General features: G+C 41.9%; 2 protein-coding genes across 4 annotated transcripts in view; one reads left to right on the forward strand and one right to left on the reverse strand.

The window, feature by feature from the left end:
- Positions 1-27226, forward strand: part of ACAD9 (acyl-CoA dehydrogenase family member 9) — a 31868-nt gene that overhangs the window by 2738 nt on the left and 1904 nt on the right. The window contains exons 2-17 of the mRNA XM_077325636.1: positions 4107-4200; positions 4955-5056; positions 6351-6457; positions 8028-8128; positions 8736-8814; positions 9155-9329; positions 11023-11096; positions 12830-12905; positions 14834-14904; positions 15243-15362; positions 17009-17137; positions 21802-21881; positions 22745-22871; positions 24888-24965; positions 25489-25617; positions 26476-26548. Coding sequence (XP_077181751.1) covers positions 4107-4200; positions 4955-5056; positions 6351-6457; positions 8028-8128; positions 8736-8814; positions 9155-9329; positions 11023-11096; positions 12830-12905; positions 14834-14904; positions 15243-15362; positions 17009-17137; positions 21802-21881; positions 22745-22871; positions 24888-24965; positions 25489-25617; positions 26476-26548 — 1615 coding nt within the window. The remainder of the gene's footprint in view (positions 1-4106; positions 4201-4954; positions 5057-6350; positions 6458-8027; positions 8129-8735; positions 8815-9154; positions 9330-11022; positions 11097-12829; positions 12906-14833; positions 14905-15242; positions 15363-17008; positions 17138-21801; positions 21882-22744; positions 22872-24887; positions 24966-25488; positions 25618-26475; positions 26549-27226) is intronic.
- CFAP92 (cilia and flagella associated protein 92 (putative)) overlaps positions 25254-27226 on the reverse strand; it is a 95872-nt gene continuing 93899 nt past the window's right edge. For all 3 annotated transcript variants that reach the window (XM_077325635.1, XM_077325632.1, XM_077325633.1), the window contains exon 20: positions 25254-26254. In XM_077325635.1, coding sequence (XP_077181750.1) covers positions 26223-26254 — 32 coding nt within the window. In that variant the 3' untranslated portion in view covers positions 25254-26222. The remainder of the gene's footprint in view (positions 26255-27226) is intronic.

Raw genomic sequence — 27226 nt, forward strand, 5'->3', positions numbered from 1 at the left:
TTTTGGAGGGGGGATTTTTGCTATAGCAGTTCATCTCCAGACAACAGAGATCAGCCCCCTTGGATGAAAGGGCTGCCCAGGAGGGGGGATTCTTTGGCATTGTGCCCCATGGAGGTTCAGGGATGCTAGCCTCCAGGTGGGACCTGGGGATCCCTTCAAATGACAGCTCCTCTCCAGACTACAGAGCTCAATTCCCCTGGGAAAAACAGCCACTTTGGAGGGCTACTGGCCCTCCTACCGCTCTGCCCCCCCAAACGCTGTCTACACAGGTCATCACTGATCTATCTTCCTTTCTTCCTCCCTCCCTCTCTCCTGTCCCCTCCGCTTCCACCATGAAGCCTCCTCATCCCTCCACCTGTCCTACCCACCACATTCACCCCTTACCCCTTCCCGGTAGAAAGTCAGCATCTTTGGGGATGCCCATCTTCCCTCTCTTTGCATTCCCATCCCCCAAATGCCTTGCATGCTGTCTTTTTATGTCCTCTCTATGGCTTTTTGACCACCCCCACCCCCAGAGATACAAAAGTGAAATCCTGAGGAGAAGGTCACTGTGGGAAGGTTACTGAATCCTCAACACAAAGGGGAAAAGAGTTTTTACTTCAGTGGCGGTGGAGAGAAAAAGGGGAAAGTTCGAGAAGATGTTTCTATGTGTGGTGCATTGCGGAGGATCTTGAGAGGTGGTAGTGAAGAACAGGATAGGTTGCTCCCAATGCAAGGCCTCCTGTTGCGAGTTCCCCTCTCTCCCAGGCCTTCCTTCCTGCCTCCCCGTGGTGCTGGCCCCCCACTTGTGGTTCCTAGGCCGGAGCTCACCTCCCCCTCCCTGCCAGCCCACACCCATAAGCCGGCAGACCTCCCATCCGAGCTCCCCCCCCAACCATAGTCCCAGGGCTGTCATCCCTCCAGCCCTGGTCACTACTGGGGCAGGGATCTGGAGCTGCAGAACTTCGGAGGGAAGTGCAAGGAGCAGGTGGTGGTCAGGGGTGGTTGATGAAATGTGATTGGCTGCCCATTGGACAGACAGGCAATCCAGTTGGAGGAGGGGGCATGCAGCCACCCTGAGTGGCAGTTAGGCCATGAGACCAACTCCTTCCACCAGCCCTTACCAGAAATATATAGTGGTACAAATTATATTATTATGTGTAACGAGTTCTCTCAATTCAGTTTTCATTAGAATACAGAATGAAAGCTTGCAATTCAGAAAAACTGACTGGAATTGAGCCACTGTCTGCCTGCCGTGGTTAAGTTGGTGAAAGTGAACAAATTACAACCCTAATCCTATTGTATTGTTTATTGAATATCCCATCCTGTTGAGTGTATTGACTTATTCTGTAATCCGTCTTGACTCCAAGTAAGAAAGGTCGGGTATAAATGATGTAAATAAATAAACACATTAAAACTGAACCCAGGCAAAATGGAAGTAATACTGATAGGGAAGTGTGGGGTCTTCCCTCTTTTGATGAGGTTCAGATGACCCTTGCTTACTCGATTTAGAGCCTAGAGCAGCCTTTTTCAACCTTTTGACCATGGAGGAGCACCTGAAATAATTTTTCAGACCAAGGAGCCGTAGAAGTTCTGTCAGCCAGCCACACCTACCTGCCAGGCCTCTCCCCCCCAGGAAGTGCCATATCACTGGAAGTGACATCACCACCTCCATTAATAGACAGGTTTCTACAATGTCACAAGGATGGGACTTTTCTAAATTTGTGTTACAGACTCACATTATTAGTAATGCTATTTTTCTGTCTTTATGCAGCTATAAAACACAGTAGCCATAAATCACAATTATTGTTTTTGGCTTTAAAGACAAGTGGGCACACTATAAAGGTAAAGGTAAAGGTAAAGGTATCCCCTGTGCAAGCACCGAGTCATGTCTGACCCTTGGGGTGACGCCCTCTAGCGTTTTCATGGCAGACTCAATACGGGGTGGTTTGCCAGTGCCTTCCCCAGTCTTTACCATTTACCCTCCAGCAAGCTGGGTACTCATTTTACCAACCTCGGAAGGATAGGCACACTATAGACCTATGCAACTCTTAAATCCAAGATTCATTTCTTCATTTGGATACATAGAAGCTTCCAGGACTTCCATTGCTTTCCAGCTGCTTTATGCCTTCTGTTCTCCTTTTGGCATGACTAGTGGTTGGCTTTTTAATCTCTTCCTCAAACCACTGTGGCATATATATCAACCAATTGGTTAATGAGTAGTTTATTAGTCTGTCTTACAGAAGGGAGAAAAATTTGAGAAGGAGGTGAGACAGAAATTGAACCAAAGCCTCAGAGGAAAACAGAAGGTTTCATTCAGAACTTCTCTCTCTCTAACCAGATAACAAAATTAAGGTACATGTGCAAAGACAGCATAGGGTACAACGATTAGGTATATATACAGTTTTGCTTGTTAAAGACTAAGGTGTTTTCTCACTTTTGCATTCTATAAATATGTCAGATGCTGTAATTTCTATGCTAAAAAGTTATAAACGATGCATTTTATGTTGTTAAAATAGTAAAATTAATTTAGATTTGATTAAGGTTACCAGATACCTTATCTTTTTTTGGTGTCCACTTTATTTTGTGCTCTTTAAAAAAAAACTGATGAAAATGTCCTCTTGGGATTGGAAGGTTAGGAATATTCCTAATTAGAAGCTATTATCAAAGCATAAATCGTAATGTTATTTAAAATGAGATCTGCCATAGGGATCACTTATTTGAAGTTATCCGTTGGAGAAATATGTCCCCTTTTTTGCTTTTCAAAATATAGTAACCCTAGGTTTTATAGGACACTATTCTATAGATTTCAGTTTTCCCCCAAATTTCCAGAGGGCCCCATGGGTTCAAAATTCTGAAAATGTTACATCTCTACTGCCATATTTGAGTAGGACTTGGAAAATCTGAACTTTCTTGGTCATGTGGCATCCAACCAGGTTTTCTGCATTCATCCCCACCCTCAAACTTCAGAGCAAAACAGGTTTGGGAAAGATCAAAAGAAAACTAGGGAAATTCTGGAAGGCACACAAATGCACCACTATACTCTGGGGATTGGGGGGGGGGATGCTCCTTCATAGACAAATAACCTGTGTGCAAATGGCCTTTATTATATAGCAGTGAAATCCACTATATCTTTCTTAAAACTTTGTTGCAAAAAATGTGTCCTAGGCTGATCCTGCATTGAGCAGGAGGTTGGGCTAGATGGCCTGTATTCCCCTTCCAACTGTGTGATTCTATGGAAGCTCAGAGCAAGTTAAGGGCATTAAATTAGTCCCATGGAGTCATTTGGTTGAGACAACAAAAGAAAGTATCTTCAACTTGGTTATTCAGGAAGATGTGAACAGAAAATATCAATGTGCATTTGGTTTGTATTCATATCAGAACTAACAGTATCTTTGATTGCATCTTGCCAACAGGGTGGCAGTAGTCCAAGGTGGCATAGATATTATTGTTTTAATTATGATTTCATTGGCGGGAAAGTCTGCCATGTTGTACTTTAAGCTTCTTTTGTGGCCAATCCAAAACAAGGAGAGTGTAGAGACTATTCAACAACTTCTATAGATAGAGCTTCTGAGAGAAATGTAGTCGTAGGAAAATGTAGGAGTATGAGTGAATTATGTTGGGCAGTTGTTAACTGCTGTCCAAATTAACTTCATCTGTACACCTGCTAGAATCACAAAGCTTCTGATCTTTCCATCTCTCTTGGTTAACTTTTTTGGAAAGAAAATTGGAATAGCCATTTTTTTCTTTCTCACCCTTATTCCCGAAATGCTTTCATTACTAAGAGAGAAATCAGGGAAGCAGCTTAATGAAGTGGGAATGGTACTTTGATAATGCTTAAAGTGATAACTGCAAATGCAGCTACAGGTTGAGACAATTTTCATTTTGTGAAAAGTTTGCTTATTTTGCCATTTCTTAAAATGCACTCTTCACACTGTTATTTTCCTCCCCTTGGGATTAGCCAAAGGTACAGGATTTAGTAACCTTTTATTGGGAAACGTCTTTGAAATGCCTAGAATTGAAGGACAGCACAGTTTGCTTGGTAAAGCTTCCTGTGGATTAAGTCGAAAGTGTGAACCTTTTTTAAAAGGTCATTTAAAAAATCCTGTTAAAATCTATCATTCTAGGAGGAGGTTTTTCCTTATCCTGCGATTAGCAATGAAGAACTGGAGGAAATTAATCAGTTCGTAGGGCCTGTAGAAAAGTTCTTCAACGAAGAAGGTATTTTTTCCACTCATAAGAATGTTGTGCATTTGCTTATGTAACCTATATGATTAACAGTAAAACTCTGCAGTTATTATTTACCTTGTTTCACAACACCTGTAATCTTTGTCCTACTGTGTTGTTTAATGGAGGTCTTCACTGGTTGGTTGAATTGCTTTTCTTATTTAGTGATCTACCACAAGGCTTAACAGGCAATGCAGGCTGTAGCAGATGAAGATGATGAAAATCATCCTGTTGCTGCATGCGTACTTGATTTCTCATTGCATGATTAGTCAGCCAGAAGAAGAAAGTAGAACATATTTCATGGCTCAGAAGCTTTCCTTATCATGTGTAAACAGCTCCTGAGTATTTCTTCTTAAAATAGGTTCATTGGCTTTGTTCTTTTGAGAATTTGTTGCCTTTATCTCATGGAAAGAGATTATAGCCCAGTTGCTCCTTTGTTGTGATGCAACTGGATGCTAAAATAACTTGTTTAATTTGTGTTGCCTGACCGTGTTCCGCTCCATGGAAGGTCAATACTTCCACTCATTTATGGGATGGTGCTTAGATTAGATGACAATAAGACCAATCAAATAGAAAAACTTAGGCTTTGTCAGGGGCTTGGTGGCTTCTTGAGTAGCACTAACATTTTTAAAAAATCATCTGACTCAGGATCTGACTCCCTAAATAAGCTTTTAGCTTAATTAACAAAGGACAGCATTGCTCTTTGTAATCAGTTATGATGGTCATCTTAATCTTTATTCATTTTCAGTGGATTCTAAGAAAATTGACCAGGATGCTAAAATTCCCCAGGAGACACTTAACGGACTAAAGAATCTGGGGCTCTTTGGCATACAGATTCCAGAGGAATATGGTGAGTGAGGAGACAGAATGTAGAACTCTTTCACTCTCATTCAGTTTTCCAGCGTGAGAGATTGTTGACACTTTTTCTTTCCTTGTCTGGTGGGACACAACTCTTGTTGGCATCTCATCCTTGCATTTGGTAAGTGATGGCCCTTCAGAAAGACAAGTGGGCTAAGCTGGATTGCTCAGAGTCTTTATCTTGATTAAATGAGAACCCAAAGTGTCTGTTTCCTTGCACATTTTGTAATTTACTCAAATGTACATTTAAAGTGATGCTGCTCTCCAGGAGCAAAGTGCAAACGGATGCAAACTTTCAGAACAAGCATCAGATTGTAACATTCCTGTAGAAAAGAGCAAGAGTCCAGTAATCCCTTAAAGACTAACAAAATCTGTGGGCAGGGCATGAGGTTTTATGAGTCATGCCCTGCCACAAATGTTGTCAGTCTTTAAGGGGCTACTGGACTCTTGCTCTTTTCTATGGCTACAAATAGACTAACATGGCTACCCATCTTGATCATCACGAGCAAGATTTTGATCTGACACCCTGAGTAGGAAAATTAAAATATATATCCCTTTTCTGGGTTGTATGTATTATCCAGGAGCTCTGCATCATTCCTGTTTTCTGAATAGGGGAAGAGGTAAATTAAGGTTGTGTCTTTTCTGAAACTATTGGATTTTTACAGAATTATATAATTGTTTAATAAAGAAATAATATTTTTTTCTCTTGATAAACACCTTTTCCCATTGAATCCTATCACTGCCATGTCGCATCACCGGTATTGTATTACCAACCGTGTTCATTACACTGTGTTTGTATTTGGAATCCTGTAGTTAATCTTCGAATTCCAGTGAAAGAAAGTGTCAGTGCCTCTGGTTATACTCGATCTATGAACATCTTCCTGTTTGTTTTCCTATCTAGAAAGGTATCTGTTAAATCTACCACAATGAAGTGACAGTTAGGGTTGCGTTCTCCGGCACGCTTCGGCCGCTTCGGAGATCACCGATGCCTGAGGCAGCCAGTGCCACGGAGAGGAGGGGCAGCAACTGCTGGTGGCAAGCCAGCTGGTGTCCCTCTTCTCCACGCCTCGGCACTGGCTGCCTCAGGTGATCCCCGAAGCGGCTGGAGCGTGCAACCCTAGCTACAGTAGATATCAACGCATCCCTATGAGCTGGTTGGATTTGGGATGCGGAGCTGGAATGCTTATAGCTGCATGCAGTTTTGGAAAAGTGTAATAAATGCAACTGACCAAAATATAGCTTATTGTGTGAGCAGTTTGATAGTTGACTGTGACCTGTTTTAACAGGTGGCCTTGGTCTTTCCAATACAATGTATGCACGCTTGGGAGAAATCACTTCTCAAGATGGAGCTATTGCAGTAACATTAGCCGCTCACCAAGCTATAGGACTAAAGGTAACTTTCTGCCACTTTGGATCATGTTTATGTTGAGCTCTTCAGTATTCATGTTTCAGGGCTATTCTTTCGCGTTTTCAAGATCGATCCACAGTTGTTGCTCTTCAGTGATAGGGAAGATACTTGAACCAAGTGGACAGCAGGTGTATTAATAAGGTGCAAAACCATTGTACGTGTTAATTGTTTAGCTGTTATTGGGGTGATGATATGAACTTTTTACTGGTGTAAATTGTGTAGGTTGTGTTTCAAAGGAAAGCCTGGCTAAAAATATGAATCATAACAACATGTTTATTTTAATTTTATCATATTTGTATACTGCCCTCCCTTGCAGCTCAGGGCAGTTTACATTGGAAACGCTCATAAAACAGAACAATGTAACAGCATCTTGATTTGAATATATAACATTTTTAACAATAGAGATATGTATCAAATAACAATGAAACATTTAACTATATTTTACTGTGCTGTGGATCTTTTCTTCTGAGGGTAAAGTTGATGGTGAGAGGGGCCTCTGGACTCTAGTTGATGGTTTGTTTGTTCACTTGTCTCAACTAAAAGCCTGACGGAAGAGCTCCATTTTGCAGACCCTGTGGAATTGTTTTCACTCCGGCAGGGCTCTGAGAGCTCATTCCACCAGGTGGATGTCAGGACTGAGAAAGCCCTGGCTCTGGTCGAGGACAAACAAGCTTCTCTAGGGTCAGGGATCACCAGTTTGTTGATGTTAGGAGAGCGTAGGGCTCTTGGGGGGGGCATAGTTAGAGAGGTGGTTTCTCAGGTACTCAGGGCCCAGTCCACGTATGGTCTTGAAGGTGATTACCAGAACCTTAATCCTGATCTGGTAGTCAACTGGTAACCAGTGCAGCTGTTGGGAGTGCAGAATATATGAACACATAGAAGCATGACCATGGTTCCCTAAACCTCTGATCTGAATGAAGGTGATACAGCTGTCAGTATATGGATATAAAGCAGTGGTCCCCAACCCGCGGCCCGGTGCCGGGCCGTGAAGGCCTTGGTGCCGGGCCGCAGCTCCCTCTTCCCACCCCCCCCCCGAAGCGGGAAGCTCGCCTGGCCATGAGCAAATCGGCCGCCAAAGCAGCCGATTAGCTTGCGGCCCGGCAAGCTTCTTGTTTCGGGAGGGGGGGGAAGTGAAGCTTGCCGAGCCGCAAGCTAATCGGCCGCTTTGGCGGCCGATTTGCTGGCGGCCCGGAGGGGCCGGGAGAGGGAGCCACGGCCGCCAGCATGGCGGCGGCGCAAACGCGCATGCACAGACTGCTGCGCACGTGCGTTTGTGCCCCTGCCGGGCGCAAACGTGCGTGTGCGGCAGTCCGTGCACGCGTGTTTACGCTGGGGCTGCCGTGCGTGCGCGGGGCCCCAGGCCGCCCTCTTCTGCCACTCCGGAGCAGCAGTCTGTGGCAACCAGAAGGTTGCGGACCACTGATATAAAGTGTTAGTGCAGACCTGAAAAATAAGCCTTCTTGTAATTCTCCTTTATCGAAAGAAGAGTGCAAGAGGTTTGGCTTCTGTATGTCCTGGTGTGCAGCAGTAAATGGCCCACTTGGTTTTATTGCAGGGAATTCTGATTGCTGGCACTGAAGAACAAAAGAAAAAATATCTACCTAAATTGGCATCTGGGGAACACATTGCAGCATTTTGTCTCACAGAGCCAGGAAGGTAATATATGCAAAATAAACAAACCCCACAGAATTGACAAGGTTTTGCTGGCTTGGTGTAGTGGCTGAGAAACCAAGCTACAAATCAGGTGTTGTTAGTATGAACTCAGTTGGTGGCCTTATGTAAGTCATATGCCACCTCATCTCCCCATTTTCTGTATGATGGTTGTAACAATTATAAGGTAATGCATGAGTTCTGCAGAACACGGTATTAAATGTTAATTTGTATTATCACTTCAAGCAAGATCTTTGTTAACACGAAGTTAGCTGATATTATTAGAAGACTATTTGCATTCCTTAACCACAGACGCTATTTGTAGATATCTCACCCTTCACAGTCTTTGCAATTGTGGCTGAATGCTTTTGCTGCAAAGTGGGACCTAGTCTCCCTTCTAAGCTTCCAAGTTTGTGAAAACAATTTGCCAAAACAATTTAGCAATGGGTTCTGAAAGCCATGAGAGTAAATCAGAATTATTGGAATACTGAGTTCCTTATGATGAAGATCCAGGGCTTTTGTTTATTTCCAGGGGCATGGGCTATTTCCTATTGGATTGAGTTCTTTGGCTCAGGTTTAAATGCTAACCCATCTTTTTCTTACTATATTTCAGTGGCAGTGATGCTGCATCTATTCAAACTAGAGCTACTTTGAGTGAAGATGGCAAAAGTTTTTTATTAAACGGTTCAAAGGTACTTCAGAAAAGAGATTTTTTTTTCCTGCTTGTCAATTTGTCTGGCTATTCTCTGAATAGTTTCCCAGCCTTATCCAGTTGAGCCCAAGGGAAAACTAGTCGGAGAACACGATTCAAATCCAGGTATTAGAGGGATGACTGATTGCCAAGGTTAACATAATAAGGAAGAAACAGTAAAGGCCCCTTTTCTTTAATGAAATTTCTTTTTGTATGTGATCTGTTCTCTGAGTGGTGATTCTCCCCCCCCTCCCCCAAGATCTTGGGATATTATCCAGTAATCAAAAGCAGTTTGTTTTATGAATTAAGCAGAACAGAACCTCTTTCTTGTTCAATTACAGATATGGATATCAAATGGTGGTATTGCAGATATCTTTACTGTCTTTGCAAGGACAGAGGTGGTTGACAAAGATGGTGCAACCAAAGACAAAATTACTGCCTTCATCATAGAAAGAGCATTTGGTGGGGTCACTAATGGAAAACCAGAGGATAAACTGGGCATTCGAGGATCTAACAGTAAGAGCCACATTAATACTGCTTGGAAAAGATGCATAATTAATATTTTGAGGGAATGTGTGAAGAAATCCAGGTTCTTCTAGTCAGCTGCATTTTGTCAGATTGTAAGAGGTATTGCTTTCTTAATTGTCTGTTTATTGTAATAATTGCTGACCAGTTATGGGCATTAATCTTTGTTTCTAGAGTTTTTTATGTGCGTGACTGTCGTTGCCACTATCTTCAGATTTCCATCAATAAGTCTAAACCTTAATGCGGCTCCACCTGTGGGTACTTAACAGATTGGGACTATGGACTGACAAGAAATATCGTTCTACAATTGTGAGAAAAGCCTCAGGTGTACAGAAAAATCTGATACCTTTTTAAAGAAATGGGATGTTTACACCCCCAAAATGGTGTAAGGAATGGCTGTAGTTTTAAGAAATGAATGCCTTCAGTGCCTGTTGCTATGCAAAGTATTACAAGCATAGTTTCTGTCAGTATAAGCTGGAGGGAGGGCCAGGGCTCTGTTTTGACCTTGGAGGGAGGACTCCTTGGGTAGTAACCATTGGGCAGAAATTTCCTCCACTGAATATCCTCCACTTCAGAAGAAAATTTTGTTCCCATTTCCTGGCTGCCTTCTAATTTGTAACCCTGTAAATACTAGCCATAGTAGTGAACCAGTGGACCTCTTTGTGCTCATTCTCTTGATGGCTTTTGTATAATCTCAGGCACACTGGAGTTGCACTTCCTGTTATAGTTAACTCATATTTTTCTGTATGGCACCTTAATGTTGGAGCCATACATGTGCTTTGCATATCACAGTACAGACATATTAATATTTATTTCTTAAATAGAATATTCTAGCCTGTCTGTTTAATCTTCTAAGCAAAGTAGATCAAATTAACCTTAAAGGGTTTAGTTTCAAATGGGGAAGTGGTGCAAAAAAAATAAATAACCTGTCATCCCCGCTCCCCTCCTCCCTATTTGGGTCTATTGAACCTAAAAACAGTTTGATACTCCCAAAATCTCAGTTTTCTTCCAAGTCCAATAGATCCTAAGGGGGGGAAAAGCTTGATTTGAACTGAACTGCAAGAGGAGCAATTCCCAGCCGAGGTGGTGCGGAGCTCTTAGCTTCCATTGCCCCAGCTGATCAGTTTAAGTAAATATCCCCAAATAAAAGCCTGAAGAAAATGGCTTTTATTTGGGGTCAGTTGTTTCAGTAGCCAATGAGATCAGAGAATCTATAATCAGTATTTTCAGGGGTGGTGGTGACGGTTTAGATGAATTCACCACTCGCAGTTTCAAGAGCAGGCCATGGGATTATGTGACTGTACCCCGCTCCTCTCTACCCACTTAAAATTCAGTTTTTGAATGTGATGTAGAGAGCATTCCTAAGTAGGTGAAGGCAGAAGTCCCATGGAGCTTATTCAAAGGAAAGTGACTTTAGGTTTGCAGTCTGCATTTGAGTGAATTTAGGGGCATATTCGACTTCATTTGAATGTAGACTGGCCCAGGTGAAATCAAAACTATTATTGTGAGTTGCCGTGAACTATGAGGAAAGGCAAAGTATAAATATTTTAAAAATAATAGTAAATTAATTTTTAAAACAGTTCATTCCCAACCATAACAGAAATGAATTTGTTATATTTTAAACTGTGATTCCTATTTAATTCCTGTTTCTGACAACATCAATATAACATTCTGTATTTTGCAGCTTGTGAAGTACACTTTGAAAATACAAAAGTTCCTGTAGAGAATGTTATTGGAGAAATAGGAGGAGGATTTAAGGTGAGATGCAGGGAATAACTGTTCACACAGGCTATAGAAGAGAAATTGAATTTCACGAGGGTTGAAGTAGCTATCATAAGGGTAAAAGGTAAAGGTATCCCCTGTGCAAGCACCGAGTCATGTCTGACCCTTGGGGTGACGCCCTCTAGCGTTTTCTTGGCAGACTCAATACAGGGTGGTTTGCCAGTGCCTTCCCCAGTCATTACCATTTTACCCCCCAGCAAGCTGGGTACTCATTTCACCGACCTCGGAAGGATGGAAGGCTGAGTCAACTTTGAACCGGCTGCTGGGATCGAACTCCCAGCTTCATGGTCAGAGCTTCAGACAGCATGTTGGCTGCCTTACCACCCTGCGCCACAAGAGGCTCTATCATAAGGGTAGTGGAATCTAAATGGGTAATCATCCAAAGCAACAGAGAGAAAACTGATGTTTGTTAGCCATGAACTTGGGCACTTAAAAAAAAAAAGTTGTCACAGGTTTTACTATATAAAATTTGCCCTACAACAGGTTTTCCCTCATTTTTCAGATTGTACAAGAAAATGAATTTGAATTTTTAGTAAAAGGCGAAAGATTTATACGATCTGAAGAGAGACCAGAGTATGAATTTGAATTTTTATCCCATTGAAAGCAATAAATAGCACTTGAGGGGGGATTGCTGTTAGGCAGAATTCATAGATCTATAGAAAATGCTGTGACGATTCAATGTCCCATGGTAGTCAAGAAGGGGATTTGACTGATATATCAGCCCTTTTCAAAGATGGTGAGACTTCTGAGATTTCCTTGCTCAGGTAGTTGGAGGCTGTTAACTTTGGGTTCTCTGAATCTTGGCTGTGTAGGACTCACCAGGGATGTCTTTCTGCCTAGTTATAACATTGAAGTTGTGTACAACCCCTTCAGTGGGCATTGCCAGCTGTGCAGCCATTTTTCCATAAGGAATTCCTGGAGCCTAAGAATCTCCTGGAAGCAATGGGATTAAGGCAGCTGCGAGTTCTAGCTTTTCTCTCCTGTGTTTTCCAGTTTTTACTTACAAAGGGGTAGATTGTCGTAAACTTTTTGTCATCTTCTCAAGTCTTCAGGATGTAATGGGGCAGAAATATTGAGTGTTGGCATTAAAAAAAAAAACTTTTCATAGACTGTCAGTTAATAACTTGTAGTAATTTTGATCATTTTACATGAAACATATCCAAAACATGAAACATCGGTCTATTATTGTAGAATGCTCAGCACATTTTTTCCAGCCAACCAGTTACTGGTTATTGACCCTTACACTTATTCTCTCCTTTGCAGTGTGGTAACTAGTTTTATCAGCTGGGTCATTTTTATCTTCTTCATTAACCACATTTATATTTTTTAGAGAAAAATGGCAGTTTTAAGGGTATTTGTTAGTTTCCTGTGGTTTGTTTTTATCTCACATGCTAAGCTGTAGTAGGGAGACCCTTCCCAAAGAGTCTGCAGGGCTTCCACAATGAAATTATTGTATTATTATTATTATTATTATTATTATAAAATATATTTTATTTTATTTATTTATTTATAGGAATCTTTAGGGAGAAAACAATCATCTTATTCTTGTTGTTTATTGATGACTGTGGCATGCGGTAGATAGAGGGCTTCCTGTATAGCTGAAGAGCAGATTGACAGCTGGGTCTCCAATAAAAGCAAACCAGCATGTTGTTGTTATTGCTCCTCCCAAGTCCAGATTCTTGAATTAAGGTTGTTTATCCTCCTTGCAGGTTGCTATGAACATTCTAAATAGTGGAAGATTCAGCATGGGCAGTGCATCTGCTGGGATGCTTAAGAAACTGATAGGTAACACTGAGCACAATGTGTTGCTGGATAGGATGAAATGTCTGCTTTGGTTCTGTGTCTACAGAAGAGAATTTTGTATTCTGTGCAGATGAACCTACCTCACAGGGTGGTTGCGAGGGTGACATGGAAAGGAAAACCACATATGCCCCCCTGAGTTCCATAGAGGAAGAAGAGATAAAAAGCTGAATCCCAAAGAAATCATGTTATTATAATACTAGAAATTAAGCCCGCTGTAAAAAAAAATACAGCGGGCGTTAGGAAATGGCACCCTGCTTGCCATTCCGGGGGGAAGGGGCCAATGGCTACCCTTCCCCGTCCCGGACAGGGCCCACCTCAAGGGCCCTTAGCATTTTATTTATACCGCTCCCGAGGAGTGGTTACAGATAAATAAATTATCTAGTATTACCCACCAAGATTTTTTGTAATATCCTTGTTATTCGCTTAATTAAAAAAACATAGCATCTTGTTCAGAAAACTGGAAAATGATGCTATTTCTCTGTTTTTAGAGTATTGGAATATAGATAACTAAATCTGGTCCAGATGGAATAAATGACATTAAAGTTCTAAAGACAGTTTAAAATAAATTGCTATACACCATAGCCCTGGGGGCTGAACCCTTCTCCTTTTTAGGATTCCTTAATTGTGGGTTGTCCATGTTGCACAGGTACATCTTGGTCAATTTGTAGGATGGCAATTGCATGATTGATAAGCCGTGTACTGACTTCATGCATAAAGTATATCTGAATGAAGTTTAGAAATCTAAAATCAGTTTACAACCGGGGGGGAGGGGGGCGGAGAGGGGCTCTACATAAATCTTCCAGAGAGGAAGGAAGAATATTCTGTAGGCAATGCCCCAATGTCTTTATTAAACAGCCACTTCTCCAAGTTGCCAGAGGTAAGAAGTTGGGCAGGGAGGGCACAGTGTACTATGGACCATTTGCCTCTGGCCCAAGTAAATAGATTCATATGTTTCCCTTTGTCTAAGAGCTGATTCCTACTTTATATGGCAGAAATGCTTGCTATACACTCATGCTTCTATTATATTTTTAGTCAAGAAGCACAGGGCAGCTTACGTGGTTCTGTATTCCCCATCCACAGGAGTCGTGTAAAGTAGTTTAAATAAAAAAAGTAAAGCTGACTGAAGATTAACCAGTGTGGGGGTTATTTAGTTAATGGGTTTTCATTAGAGTCATACACTAGATAACACCCATATTTGCAGTGAGAGTCACTGGAACTTTGATGTGGAGACGAACTTTTGTAAAGATGCAGTGGTAGGAAGCCCCATTGGACCAGTGTTGGTCACTGTGTTAAAAAAGTGCATTTCTGTTTCATATTTTATAATGTTTACTGCTGCAAGCACCAGTGAACATTAAACAAACACATTTGCTGTACAATACGTGGGTGCAATCCATGTTCAGTTTCCAAAGAGCGTTGGGAGTCGTAGTTGCCTCCTCTACCTCCTCAGTTGCATTTTTCCAGGAGTTGTGCTGTTTCCTTCCTAGCACTGCTTACAGAGGTTGGACTGGAGAACCCCAATGCAGAGTTGGAGGTGTTGGTGTACTTGGTCTGTACTTCGCTGGCTTTGTTTAATCTGCCGACTAACACACTATAAGACAGTTCCCGGAACTCACTATAGGTGTTGTTCTGTTTATCGTAAGGAACTTTTCAGCCTGATCAAAGGGTTGCCATGTCAGCACAGAAAGCCATATCAAATTTTGTGTCACAGACTCTGTACTGCTGTTACTTCAGTACTGGTACAAGTGTGTCAAAAGTAGATTCTGGTTCTGTGCATCCTAATGAAGGCGTGAGATTCAGCACATAAAAATGATGGATGGAGCCTTATAGTATGTGCAAATAATTAAGAAAACATTGCATTTTTAGAATGTTATTGCCTAATTAATGTTTTATCCTTTTCTTCTTTTATTAAGAAATGACTTCAGAATATGCTTGTACTAGAAAACAATTTAATAAGAAGCTGAGTGAATTTGGATTAATTCAGGTAACTGAGAAACTGTGGCCGTCAGCTGTCTTTCGTTCAGTTCAGAATAAAAAACTTTAATCTTTATTTTAAATATGGGTTACATGCTGTTATCGGTACAAAAGTGTGTAGAATTGGTTTAAAACCGTATAAAATCTACACATGCTTGAAGGTCATGAATAAAATAAATTACCGATTTATTCATGAACCTTAGGGGAAAATGTGCCAAAGATTTTAGGTTTAGAGAATATACTACTGTTTTACATCCTGCATTGTATTGATTTCTGAATTGCAATTGCTATCTCTCCTGAAGTTTTAAAGATGAAGGGTGCTTAATTCAGTTGTTGCTCTTTTATCAGGAAAAAATTGCCCTCATGGCTCTGAAGGCATATGTAATGGAGAGCATGGCATACCTGACTGCAGGGCTGATGGACAGACCAGGGGTTCCAGATTGTTCAGTTGAAGCAGCCATGGTCAAGGTATGTTTTTCTGAAACACTAGTTAAAATTCACAGATATTTGTACTAAATTTTTAAATTTATTTTAGGGATAGACTGCCTTTGTCACTGAGACTCAGAAAAGATTGCACACTGAAAATTAACATCAGTTCATATGAAGGGAAACATTCCCTACAGAGAGCACGGTGTAGATTGATAAAATCAGCATGAGGAGACATCAAATGAGCAATGTACTAGGACTAGGATTATGAAAATCTGAGTGAGCTATTAGGCATGGTACAGCATGTGGCTATTTTGCAGGGGGGAAATGGTGCTACATCAGTAGAAAACAATGAAATGGCAACAAGGTAATATGTGCAGCAAAACTGAAAATACATCCTGTGTACAGTGGTACAATCTGCAGTTGCTTTCCCTTTATAAAGCACCTCCCTAAACTATGTTGCTAGAGCATAACCTTTGTAGGTAAACTTTCCCAAATGACTCCTATTTACATAACTTGCAGAATAACAAGAATGTGGGGGCCACAACAGATAAAGCCAGTAACTGGATGGTTGTTGATTCTGTCCATGTGCAGGGTGGTATCTGCAGAAGGAGGGAGGGGTGGTCGTGTGTATTTATTACAGCGGTCCACCTTTCATCCCAACAAAGGAAACGCAAAACAAAATGGGCAGGGTGACGATATCGCAGAACTAGAGCTGTTCCCACATATTTGTATGGGATATTCATAATTGAAAGGCAAGCCATGTCGCTTTCAATTGTAGAGCAGTTAGACACATAGTAGTGATATATGTAATATTTTACTGTATGTGAATGAATGTCAGTTATTCCCTCACATGGGAAAAAGCTAAAGGAGTGTACCTGGGCCAATTTGGGAGTTTCAGTGTCAGACTAGTTTGCATGTCAGACTTGGGCTGGGGAGCATCAAGCTAAAAATCAACACTCAGTTGTGACGCTTACTGATTGAATTTGGGCCGAAGGATGAAATCAAAAATTGGATCAGTAGGTCAAAGCTAAATCTGTTGTGGGTGCGTCCCTGATGTATTGCTGAAGTGGAGCTATCTATTTCTCCTGTGAATTGATGTCTGGAAATTACGTGCTGGTTGTTAGGAGAATGAGACCAACACTTGGCCCCTCCTTTTGACTGTCACCCACAATGCAGAATGTACATTTAGTTCTAGAGAACCTAGTGGTAGCCACAGAGAATTCATCCTGATCCCTGTATTACGCACTGGTAGGCGTGTGCAAAAAGATCGATATTTTTCGGTTCAGGTTCTATTTTGGTATTTCTGAAAAATCCTCCACCCCAATTCTAAGATGCAAGAGGGGCCCCACCCCAGCTGAGGCGACGCAAAGTTCTCAGCTCCCACCACTCCAGGTGTTCTTTAGTAGAGCTGAATAAAAGCTGGGAAATTCTCTGATCTGTATGCAGCTTAAATTAAAAGGACCTGTATGGTGTTTTTTTGTCTCTGTTTATTCCAGATGCACACCCCGATTCCTCAGTCTGCCTTTTCTCCTACTTGGGTTTCATTTTTTAAATGATTACAATATGACAGCATGCAGAGGAATCCATGAATAGATAGGAGCTGGTTCCCTTGTACTCTAAAATGTAAAAGAGAATACGGCGGCTCTTTCTGCACTAGTGACGTGGGTTGCTTTGTTTACCGGCAGGTGTTTAGTTCTGAAAGTGCTTGGGTTTGTGTCAGTGAAGCTTTGCAGATCCTCGGTGGCCTTGGCTACATGAAAGATTATCCATATGAGCGCTATCTCCGGGATAGCAGGATACTTCTGATTTTTGAGGCAAGTATTACCACTCCTGTTACCCAGTTTTCGTTTGCCAGCATAAACCTCTCATGGCCACTGGTGTGTCCTTGGACCTCTCCCTCATCCCAGATACAGCCCTGTGCTTGATGCCTTTCATTGCAAGTGGCTGCCATGGCATGCAGATTGTGGAAGGCAGCTCTCTCTGCCTGGCCGTGCATAGGATGCCAGGGAAGCAGCTGCTCTGTAAATTAGTGCTTGCTCCGTCACAGCAGCCAGAGTGCACCATTTGGACTGGTGTGCCTAATATTTTGAAAATGACATCTGTGCAATTTCCCTCCAGCGATGCATGTTGGGAACCCTTTTGCCTTGCTTGTTGGAACAAAGATGAGCGTTGCAGCAGAGACCTTGGGTTAAAAGGTGTTTTGTTTACCCGTTCGGTGGGATTCATAGATGCAGAACAGAGCATGAGAAACACAAGAGCCCATGGACTAAACTTGATCTTACATGAAAACTGATTCAGAAGAATTTTGAAAGCCTTTTGCTGAAGCTGCACAAATTTCGATTAATCTTTTAGCAAAGCAATCTGATTGGAGTTAGGAAATGACAGCAGTTAATAGAGTTCTAACATGAGTGACAGGAAGTGAGCAGTACTAAGCCCTCTCCGTTCAGGTTCCGCAGCTGTTTCTTCGTTCTATCTTTTCTTCTGGAAGAAGAGCAAATAGGAGAAGGGAAAGATGTCATATTCTCTGCAGACTGTGAACTTTTCATATTTCTGTATTCACTAGTAATGAACTGAAATCTGAAAGAAGCTGTAACTAGGAAGGCTGGTTTCATATGGAGCCCCACTTAAATACTGTTGGCCATCCAGTTCAGGTTCACTAGGCCATCCGATGATTCACTGATTAGTCGGTATCAGCAGCTCTGACGTGGATCTATGTGCTCAAAAGTGTGTTAGCTGCTGAGTATAATATGGCTTGTAATTAAAAGCCAATGTGTAAAGTGCATCTGTTTTACTTAGCGTACTCAGTCATTGCATATAATTTTAATTAGCTAGTTGTTCAGCCATCTGTTAACTTTGAAATGGTTAATTGCCATAGCAACACCTGCTAAAAGCACAGTGTTCTTGGTCTATCAGAATTTTATTATATCTTGCAAAATCGAACACTTTGAAAATGTGGGTGCTTTGCTTCTAAGACTTTACGCAGGTGTCAAATTGGGCTTTCATCCTCCAGGATTTGGAATTCTTGTGTTGCCTGCTTTACACATAAACGACATGACTTCTTGAGGTGTACCTTTAAAAAGGAAAGGCTGTATTGAAAACTTAGCAAAACTACTGTGAGCTCTCCTCTTGCTTGACAGTTAATTGCAGACAGAGAACCGTTAGTGTGTCACAACCATTTAATAGAATCTGTGAATGATGGAAGGATTAATTTCCAAACCAGTATTGCTGTTCCTTCCACAATGTTGCTCTATGTCATCAATATTTATATTTCAAAGTCTTATAAAATATAATTATTTAAAAACAACTTCTGTGTTACTCCCAATTTTAAGAGGGATTGGGGCTGAAAGATCATGGAGTGTATTCTAAGTTATAAGTGACCACAATAAACAAAAAAGCCCAAACTCCTTTTCTGCTTTCAGTAGGTTAGACTCTATCAACCACAATGTGAGTTCGTTGTGGGAGGGATCTTTGTCCCTTTCCACTTTAGTCCCTTACCAAGAAAGGTACTCCCGAGAACTGGGGGATTCCCAGGATTTATGTAGACTGTGACTTGTGGGAAGGGAGGCATGATAAGAAGGAGGAATTAGAAGACACACTGCTCCTGGTGTGACCCCAAAATGTCTTACAACCAAAAAAAGACTGTACACATAAAGCAATAAAATATAAAACAGAAGCACAACAGCAGCCTACATCTTGGGGCAGCCCTAGATTCATATACTGACTCTTCTGAAAGCTGAAACGGTGAGTCAAGAGCTTTTTGGCTGTTGTCCTTCAGCTCTTGCCTGCCTCTGGCAACACCCTCTTGCCTGCCTCTGGACCCCCCCCCCCCAAATCTTCTGCAAGATGGTACAAATGGTAAAAAATATTTGTCTACTTTTTCCATCTCTGCTGTTTCTGGTTGGTTGGATTTCAGTTATGTGCTAAGTAAGGCAAGACTCTTAATTCTCAGTGCCCATTTCTGAGGATGAGCAAATATTGCAGACAGGTTTTCTTATCCTAGAATTTCCATTTTTTAAAAAAGGAATACATTGAATTCAACTCCTCATAGTAGTGCCAGCATTCAGTATCCTTTTTTTACATCTAAAAGAAGAGAAAATAGGGTGTTTTTGTAGGCAGGTGAAGAGGAGCTCTGAGAAAAAACCAAGGACCACCTTATTGTATAGATTCCCACATTTAAGAGGCAGATTATTTACAGTGGGCCTTTTCATAGGTATGAAATAGGAAGTCCCAGGTTTATATTTGTTGATTATCCACTGTATTTCAGATGTAGGGTGGGAGGAATTGTGCTTTTAGAAACTGGAACTTTTGTATAGTTTTTTACTACAAGCTGCACTAAATTTGGATCTCCTCATCTTTGTTCAAAAACGTTAAGCAGCATCTTTGTCTAAATATTATTCTTATTGCTAGGGGCCGAGCCTGTTACTTTCAGGAATACAATGGGCACTAGATTGCGGGTGAGGGGGGTGAAAGAACTCTGTAGATGGCCTCTCCCTCCCCCCAGGAAAGGCTCCTTGGAAGGGAACTCACTGGCAGGGGCAGCTCTCACGCAGCAGGGATCTGCAGCCTCTGAGCCTTGGAGGGAAGTGGAAGGAGGAGGGGGTGGTCGAGTAGGGAAGCCCTGAGTGGGTGTTAAGCGCTGAGTGGCACTTAAGCCATGAGTCACGCTCCCCTCCAAGGCCTTACCAGAAATATATTATGTGGAACAGATTTTTACTATTATTATTATTATTATTCAGTTTATTCCCTGCCACTTCTGGCAAGCTGTCTCAAAGCAGGTTACAGAATTAAAACTCCACATAAAAACATACAAAATATAATATCCCCATTAAAAAATGCCTAGGCACCAACTATCTCCAAACCCTACAGCCACTAAGGCTGCCTCCTGGTGCCTTCCAGCATATATGCTTTACACTTCTGGTGTATTTACTGTTGCTTCAGCATGACAATATTTGCATTGTGGTAGGCTGGCATTCTGAACCAGCCAGCCAGCACACCAGGAACCCCATCAGATGGTCCTCATGAAGATCTTGTAGGAGAGGACTTAGCGGCTGTGGAGAGGAGACTCACGTGATTACGTGTTCTTCCACACAAAAATCCCTTCTTCCCAAACAGAAAACTTGATGTAGGATGTTCTTGATGATGCAGGATGTGGTTCTATGTTCCCTGTCTGGCAATGTGAAATGGGACAGCCACACAGAAGGGGGGTTATTTCCATGGACCTCCTACCACAAGGTAGTCTTTTGGGATGTCTGCAAATTTTGGCAGAAGCAGATTCAAAATTTCTGGAATGTCTTACCAGTGCATTTCCTTTCTTCCCCAGCCACCTGAATAAAAATGTCCCCCAGCCTCTTTCCACATTCTTGTTGCCTGGCCTCTGCTTTCCACCACCTGCCCCCGAACCAAGATTTCCATTACACACACAGTCCTCTTCCTCCCCTCCTGTGTCAAAATTTTACCTTGCCTCGAGTGGCAAAGCAACTTGAGCTAAACCTGCTTAGCATTCCCATTCTCAGCCTGTTTCCTTCCTAGATACAAGCCTCGTTACTTCCACTTACTGCCCTGAGATGACTGCACCATTACAGGAGAGAGCTGCTTAACAGAACTAGGGAAGTGGCCAGATTCTGCTGCTGTGCATGGTCTCTGCTCTTTTCCTGGTTATTTTTTGGATTTGCATAATGACATTTCATCTGGCACTTCATAGCCTTTTGTCTCTTTTGTTTTGTTTTGTATTTCTGGGTCTCTCCCCACCCCCAGTTTTTTAAAATAAACTCTTATATAAACGTCTGCCTAGTGGGGACCCAGGACATGCATTTGACAAACAGGGCTCTACTCCATGGAAGCTTAGACTGGAATAAAATCTTCTTAGTCATTGAGGTGTTGTAAGACTCCTGTTTTTGCACCCCCTAGTGGCAGCTGCCGCTATCATGCATGTCCTCTCCATCTCCATAGATTCAAATGGGTAGCCATGTTGGTCTGAAGTAGCACAATAGAATCAGAGTTCAGAAGCTCCTTTAAGACCAACAAAGATTTATTAATCTCTCTTCACCTTTGAGCTGAATAACAATAGCTTCTCAAAAACTGAAACAAAGGTACACTTTATCTTCCCAGTTGAAATTTTGAAAGCGTCCACATCTTCAGATGAGTTTCAGTAATTAATAGCAAGGGGGGGGAATCATTCTGCCAGAAAAACTACTGTTCACTAAAATCGGCCTTTCTCAGGCAGTTTTTCTCAGATGTGTACAACCTGTGCCCCTCACCCAAGATGTTCTCTAGGCGATGTTTTATGCTGAGAAGGCCTGTGGCCTCAATATAACTCACTAAATTGGTTTGGATTTGTGTCTTATCTACGGGACAACTACTGTGGTTTGACGATAAGGGTTTTCATTCTTACAATCATAATACTGTGTACCCGAAGTGTAAATAACTGTTTTGGCTGATTCATGTTCAAATGGCCTAAAGAGAATCTTATCTGTTTCAGGGAACAAATGAAGTTCTGCGAATGTACATAGCTTTGACAGGAATGCAGCATGCAGGCAAAGTCTTAACCGAAAAAATCAAGTATGTCCTGTTTGGAAGCAGACCTTGCAGATGAATAGCTGTTAAATGCAAAACGGGCATTATTTGTAGGTGGGAACAGATAAAGAAGGGAGGGTTGGATCAAGATTTGTTAAAGCTTTCATTTAACTGCTCTCATTTTTAATAGAATTAAGAATTTAATAGATTCCTTATCTGATATATTTATGTAGTTCCTTTCACGGTGGTTTATGGTTCAAGAAAACTGCCTACCGTATAATACAGACAACACAAAAAGGAAAGTGGTCAGGAAAGCAAGCAAGCATTAAATGGGAGTATAAACTCTTTAAAAATGTAAATTAAGAGAACATGCTACAAGCTTCTGTGTTTGCTACAAACGTCCTGTTTTGATTTCAAGAAGAAATATCACAGAAGAGGTATTTGGACTATTTGGCAAATCAATTACAGTTGCTGTGTGCCTTTCTTGTGTGCCAATGCAAGCCCCTTGGAAGCCAATATGCATTACACGGCAGCAGTTCTGAATCCTTTGATATCTGACTGACATTTCTTGCCTGACGTTTCTTGATGGCAGTAGTTGGAAGATATGAAGGCATCTCTGTGTCACCTGGGCTCTGATGCATTGTGAACGTGCAAGCAGTAGCGGCATGCTAAGAAACTGCATTTGCCAAGGGTTGACTGAATTCATTGAGGCACTGTTGCCTTAGTATCTGAAGAGTGGGAAGCTTTATATGTAGAGAAATTTGTACAAATGGATGTAGTTTGGATAAAATTTGTAGAATTTGGCGTGGTGGGAAATGACTTCTGCCATTAAACTATGCAGATACATTTTTGGAGAAATCGTCTTAAATTTGAATTAGCCTGTATATATGTATATTTTAATTCTACAGGCAAATCAAGCAGGGAAATATCGGCATGGCATTGGGAATGATAGTGAGCAGGGTCCACGACAGCATTGGTCGAAAAGTAGATTTAGGACTTGTTGGTCAAGATGGAGTTTCACATCCCAGTCTGGAAGTAAGTAATGCATGCAGATGTTGTAATACCTGAAAGCAGCATTTGTCAAAATATTTGATTTTTAGGGCTAACAGTGTGTCGGATTCCTCCATGAGATTATGTCTACAGGTACATACCTGGGTTGACAAATACTAGTGAGCTAGGCTGTGCACACACTGTAGCTCCTTTGCATGTACATCTGCATTCCTCCACATAGTTGTGTATCGCATCCTCTGTCACATGATGGAAACGGCTGCTGTCAAGTCATGCGTGTAATTTTATTCATGCAACTAAAGCCAGTTGTTGTAGCCTTCATGGCATGACAGCTGGTCTGTCCAGAGGAACTTCCTCCACCAGAGGTTTGTTTTTCTTCGATTCAAAGTACCCTCCATGTTTTTTTAAAATTTTAACTATGAAAATGTAATCTTTTTGATCCTAACTCAAGATCAGCATACAGCACTAGATATGAACACCCTGTTTGGACTATAATAGCATGATTAAATGCTAGGTCAATTGCAGGCAAAACAGCAGCCATCCAGGATTTAATTTTGGAAGAGAGGCCTGACCTGGCCTATATCTCTGATGCTTGACTGGATGAGCGGAAGGGAGTTAACTTCTCCCAGCTGTGCTTCCTGGGATAGTCAGTGATGTATCAGCATAGGCTTGGCAGGTATGGAGGAGCTGTTGCTGTTGCTGTAGTCTATTGAGATTCATCCTTCCCTGGCTTGATACCCTGTCTGGGACTCTGCCCATTTTGAGAATGTGTATCTAGTGTTGGTGATTTGAGGCAGATTTAGAATTTTGTTGGTATACCGCCCACCCTGCTGCCTCTCTCCCTGCCTGTCCATGTGGTGGTATTGAAGACTCCTAAATGAGTTGGGTGGGGGGAAACATCCATGGCAAGGCAGCCTTGCTGGGAGTGACTCAGAATTTCATGCGACATCCATGGGCCTGTCCTCGGTAGCAACAAGCCACATACACTGTGCAGGTCACACTCTTGATCTGGTGTTCTGTCCTGGGAAGATGATCTGAAGATCAGGAAGTTAAAGGTGGTACCCTTTTCATGGTCAGATACCTACTTTGGGGGGTTTAGGCTTAGAGGGATACCAAGACTCTGCAAGGGTGGAGGATCAATTGAGAAGATCCGCCTCTACAGCATGATGGATACAACTGGCTTTCAGATGGCATTAGGAAATTGTCCTGCTGATACGTTTGTCACTGTTGATGCTCTGGTTGACCTCTGGAGTGAGGAAATGAAACTTTCCTAGGTGTCCTCTCCCAGGTCTAAGAGCACAGCAGCCCATTGATTAATTGAAGGACTGTGGATAATGAAAAGACATGAAGATAGCTATACTCTAGAAAGTCTTGGAATGAATCCAACAAGGAGCAGGCTAAAGCTCATTTTAAAGTATACTCTGTAGCAGTAATGGTGGCCAGTTGTATAGGATATTTTTAACATGTTGAGCTTGAAGATGTGGACAAGATTCTTGAAGTTTGAAACCTACCACCTACCGTCTAAATGAAAGACTATGCCCCTCCTGGCGGGGCACTGGTGGACTGGGTTATACTTCTGGACTACTTTTCAGTGTTGGGACTGGGAACCACTGTTCTGCCATGATTTTGGCACAACCTCAAATGTAGGCTTCTGACTGCAATGCTGAAGATTGTTGCTCTGACCCTTGCTCTCTAACTTACAAACTCCCGCGAGGTCCTGGCTTGCCCCCATGATTTTCAGCATCTACATAAAGCTGGGAGAGGTCATCCAGAGATTGTGCTGAGTTGCCACCAATATGCAGATGAGGGTAAGCCCAGCAGATCCCTGGGAGCCCATGGATCCTGCCAAATGTTTTTGGTCTCACTGTATGCCACTCCCTAGATTAAGGCAAAAATGGAAGCCCCCCCCCCCCCAGTCAAATCCAACTCCCAACTTCTACCAGGTTCTTCCCACTCCACCCCTTGTTGTTGGCCTGCAGGCAAGAGTTAAAATAATATTTCAGGATCCAAACATGCTGAGCATTACTTTGTTTTTTCTTGCAGGCAAGTGCCAAGCAACTTGAACAGAATGTGTACTATTTTGGAGTTACAGTAGAAGGCTTACTGAGAAGGTTTGGCAAGGTAACCAGGGTTTTCTGATAGGGAGCCTAACCAGATATTCCTGCTACTGAAGAAGTGAGGATTGACTCATAAAGGTTTATGCTGAAATAAACTAAAGTCTTCTATTAAAGATGTCACTTGGCTAACACAGCTAGCCTACTGAAATGTCCCCCCAAAATGAATTCCGTTTTCATCTTACAATAACCAAAACTGAAATATGTCTGCTTGGAAAAAACTCTCTTCTAGCCCAATAAATACTATTTCAAGATGCAGGATACCTTTAAAACACACACACACACACACACACACTTGTCAGAAGGAAGGAAAAATCAATCTACATTTAGTCAGTAATCTGAATGGTAGAGCAGCCTCTACTACCATGTAAACAAAAGAATACAACAATTTTTGCTCATTGGCTACATATGCAAAAAAAGGGTGTAGCTTGATCTTTTGAAGCCTGCTTCATTGGGCGCTTCAGCAGTTCAGAATGATGACTGACTAAACTATTTGGGGTGTGCATTGTCTTTGTTTTGTTTGGTGCCAGACTATTGTGGATGAGCAGCTGGTTCTGAAGAGAGTGGCAGACATCCTCATTAATCTCTATGCAATGACAGCTGTGATTTCCAGAGCTAGCCGATCCATCAGCATTGGTTTGCGGAATCATGATCACGAGGTGAGTGCACCTGTGGTCTCTCTGACTGTGACTAATGTGGCAATCAAAGGTTTCAGCATGAATGGCAGCGTATAGAGTAGACATGAAGAAATTCAGAATTCCTTTTGCAGGTACTGGAATATTTTTTTACTCCCGACATCAGCCAAATAGTTGCATTTGTACTTTTTTTTTTTAAGGCAGCATGTGTTCTCTTGCAAAAGCATCCTTTTAAAAGATTCTGTTATTTCACCACAAAGAGAATACAATTGAGGCAGGAGTTGCATAAATGGCACTTATAATCTGAAGATAGTATGCCCTTTGTACCTGATACGATGGGGCCAAACTGAGATCTACTACAATCAGACCTCACTTTGGAGCATTCAGGCTAGTTCTTTGTTCTTCTAGCAGAACTTACAACAATCATGTATAAATACTAACACATGGATACCACAATAAGGTCACTACACAACATACACAGTAAATTGTTGAAGTTGCTCAGAATTTGGTTTTACACCATAAAATTGCTGATAGGTGAACGTAAATGATGGTGGGCTTCCTTGTGAAAAGTTCGCAGTCATTAAGTAATGTGGCATAAACAAGTTCTAAATGCACTGAAGGGCCCAAAATCAGTTCAGCCTCTCTTGTGGAACTTCACGCACTGTTGTGGGGGGCAACAAAAGAGATACGGTTAGTTTCTGTTTACTGGGCATATAGACCAAGGTTTATCAATGACAGAAACTGGATAGAATTTGCAAGTTCTCTGGTTCTTGACCAGAATGCCCAGATTATGAACAGGTAATATTTACAACAAGTCATAATTTAATAAAGTGTTTACACAAAAGTAGTATTCAAGCCAATAATGATTAACTTGCTTTCTAGGTGCTACTTGCAAATATCTTCTGCACTGAAGCTGCTTTCCAAAATAATTATGCTATGGCAGAGTTAGAAAAAAGTAAGTATGTCACCAATTAGCAACATTGTTCAGTTGGTAACTCAAAGTTGAAGACAGCCTTTTTAGAACCTTTTGACCACTGAGGAGCCCAACATAATTTTTCACCCTGAAGTGATGTCAGCTGGCCACACCTCCCTGGCACGCCCCCCAGGAGTGACACCACCACCTGTGTCAACAGGCAGGGTTGAGGGCTGGTAGGGGAGAGATAGAAGGTGGTTTAAGCTGGGAGTAGGTTTGCAGGCTCCACCCCCTCCTAGGCACAGACATTATGAAATAACTCATTCATGTGCGGGAGGGGAGGGGGAAGCAGTGGAATTGGCTTGTTCCCTAGCTTGTGGCCAAGTTCATTAAGGCAGAAGGGGAAAGGCCACAGATTCCCTTTGAAGCTCCTGTAGATTCCTTGGGGTCTGCAGAACCCCGGTTGGGAATCTCTGGTTTAAGACCTACAGACAGAAGGCATTCAATGCTATTGGCACTGTTCCCTTTCCTTCAGTGGAAAAAGGCATCACTGTATGGACTACTACTTCTGCTACATTTGTTTCAGCCAGTGTCATGCCAATTAGCTTTACTTGGTCAACACAATTTGTCCCTCTCACTGTATCTGCTTCTTACAGAGGAAAGATCTCTGTCAGAGTGGAGCTCTTCCTGTTTTATGAAACCGGGCGGTATGAAAAATGG

This window comes from Paroedura picta, chromosome 3 (genome assembly GCF_049243985.1).
Source record: "Paroedura picta isolate Pp20150507F chromosome 3, Ppicta_v3.0, whole genome shotgun sequence".
Taxonomy (NCBI): domain Eukaryota; kingdom Metazoa; phylum Chordata; class Lepidosauria; order Squamata; family Gekkonidae; genus Paroedura; species Paroedura picta.